The sequence below is a fragment of the Rhea americana genome, unplaced genomic scaffold (assembly GCF_003343005.1).
Source record: "Rhea americana isolate MKP2758 unplaced genomic scaffold, rheAme1 scaffold_609, whole genome shotgun sequence".
Taxonomy (NCBI): Eukaryota; Metazoa; Chordata; class Aves; order Rheiformes; family Rheidae; genus Rhea; species Rhea americana.
The window spans coordinates 3415-5224 of record NW_028186767.1 but is presented as its reverse complement, the minus strand read 5'-3'; the positions used below and the strand labels follow the sequence as shown (position 1 = coordinate 5224).

Here is a 1810-nt window from a genome sequence, read left to right as displayed (position 1 = left end):
GGGGACTGGCCGCGCCGAGCGGGCTCAGCTCCCTCCGGCCGCCCCTGCAGACGGCGCAGCTCCAGCTGGCGCGGCAGCACGCGCAGGACCAGCCCGGCGTGGACGCCCATCAGCAGGAGGTGCGGGAGCTCAAGCACAAGTAGGTGGCAAGGTCGCCCGGGGTGGGGGACGGGACCGGACGGGACGAGCTCCCGGCTCCGCCGTTGCGCCCCGCGGGAAAAGGGGCGCCGGGAGCCCCGGGGGCCGCCGCGCGGTGCTGCGTGGCCGCCGGCCCGGGCCGAGTGTTTCATAAACAGCGCGGGGAGCGCCGGGCGGCCCCGCTAATACGCTCCATATGGGCTTTATTTATAGTTTCCATCCGCTCTCCTAGGCTAATTAAAACCATTGAGGCAATCAGCGAAATTCTCCAGGACCTCAAGTACGATTCGGAAGAAGCCGAGTGACGGGTGTCCCCGCGGGACCGGCCGCGGCGCGCTGCCCGCGGCGCTGGGGCCCCGCTCGCCCCCGGCCTTGCAGCAGCCCCCCGGGAGCCTTGGGGGGCCCTGGACCCCCCCAATAAACGCGTCCCCACGAGCCGGCCGAGTCGCGTGCTCTAAGGGGGGCGGYGAGCGGAGGCGGAAACGCAAGCCCGGAGTGGAGGGCGACCCACGGAGGGGGGCAYGTGGCCGGGGCGCCAGCTTGCACCCACCGTTTAGATGCAAAACCCTCCGGAGCGGGTGCCGGCGGCTCTGCCCGGGGGCCGGAGCAGCCCAGGCTCGTCACCCCCCCACAGCCCCCGGTGCGGGTGGTGGCACGAGCCCTGGGCCGCCCGCTGCGTCCCCGCGCGCGCGTGCCACGGACGCCGGCCCCGGTGGGGTTGGAGAGGTTTATTGGCATTAAGCTCAAATCTGTTCCTAATTGTCTGAAACGTAACCCAAACGAGGCTGGTTTGAATCAAAACGAGAGCAGGCTCCGGGCGAGCCCAATCAGGCGCAAACGGGCCCACGGGGCTCTCCGGGGCCGGACCCCCCTCGCGCGCCCGCCGGCACGCGGCCCCCGGAGCAGCGCCGCGCCGCCCCGGCGAGGACGCGGGGGGCCCCGGGCGGGCGCCGCCGCCGGCGCCTGCCATCCTGCCGGCGCTCGGTCCCGCGGGGGCTACAACTTATCGCCGGGTAGCACCTGCGAGGAGAGCACAGCCCTGCTTCGAGGCCACGGCCGGGCGCCCCGGCCCCCGGCATCCCTCTCCGGGCACCCCGGCCCCCGGCATCCCCCCGTGGGTACCTCAGCCCTGAGCATCCCTCTCTGGGCACCCTGGTCTCCAGCATCCCCCCGTGGGTGTCCCGGCCCCCAGCATCCCTCTCCGGGCACCCCGGTCTCCAGCATCCCCCCGTGGGTGTCCCGGCCCCAAGCATCCCTCTCCAGGCATCCTGGCCCCCAGCATTGCCCCACAGGCACCCTGGCATCCCTCTCTAGGCACCCCAGCCCCTGGCATCCCCCCATAGGTCCTCCGGCCCCAGCATCCCCCCATGGGCACCCTGGCATCCCTCTCCGGGTACCCCGGCCCCCCTCCCGCACCGCCACCGCTCCGGTACCGGGGAGAAGAGAAAGAGGAGCGAAAAGGGTCCTTACCTACCTGGTTCCGTGTTTTGTGCGATTTCTGCAGCCACACGCGCCACTGGTCGTAGAGCTTGATGCTGAGGTTGGAGCAGCCGTAGGCGTGCTTCTTCACCCAGCCGAAGAACTGCTTGAGCTCCCGCCGCAGCGTCGTGTTCTGCTCGCCGCCCTTGGGCTCGCAGCCGCCCGCCGCCCGCTCTGCGGGCACGGCGGCGTC

General features: G+C 72.0%; 1 protein-coding gene across 1 annotated transcript in view; it reads right to left on the bottom strand.

The window, feature by feature from the left end:
* Positions 1-1050: 1050 nt before the first annotated feature.
* Positions 1051-1810, bottom strand: part of CRLF1 (cytokine receptor like factor 1) — a gene marked incomplete at its 5' end in the record, with an annotated part of 3536 nt that continues 2776 nt past the window's right edge. The window contains 2 exons of the mRNA XM_085320002.1: positions 1051-1158; positions 1613-1791. Coding sequence (XP_085176128.1) covers positions 1135-1158; positions 1613-1791 — 203 coding nt within the window. The remainder of the gene's footprint in view (positions 1159-1612; positions 1792-1810) is intronic.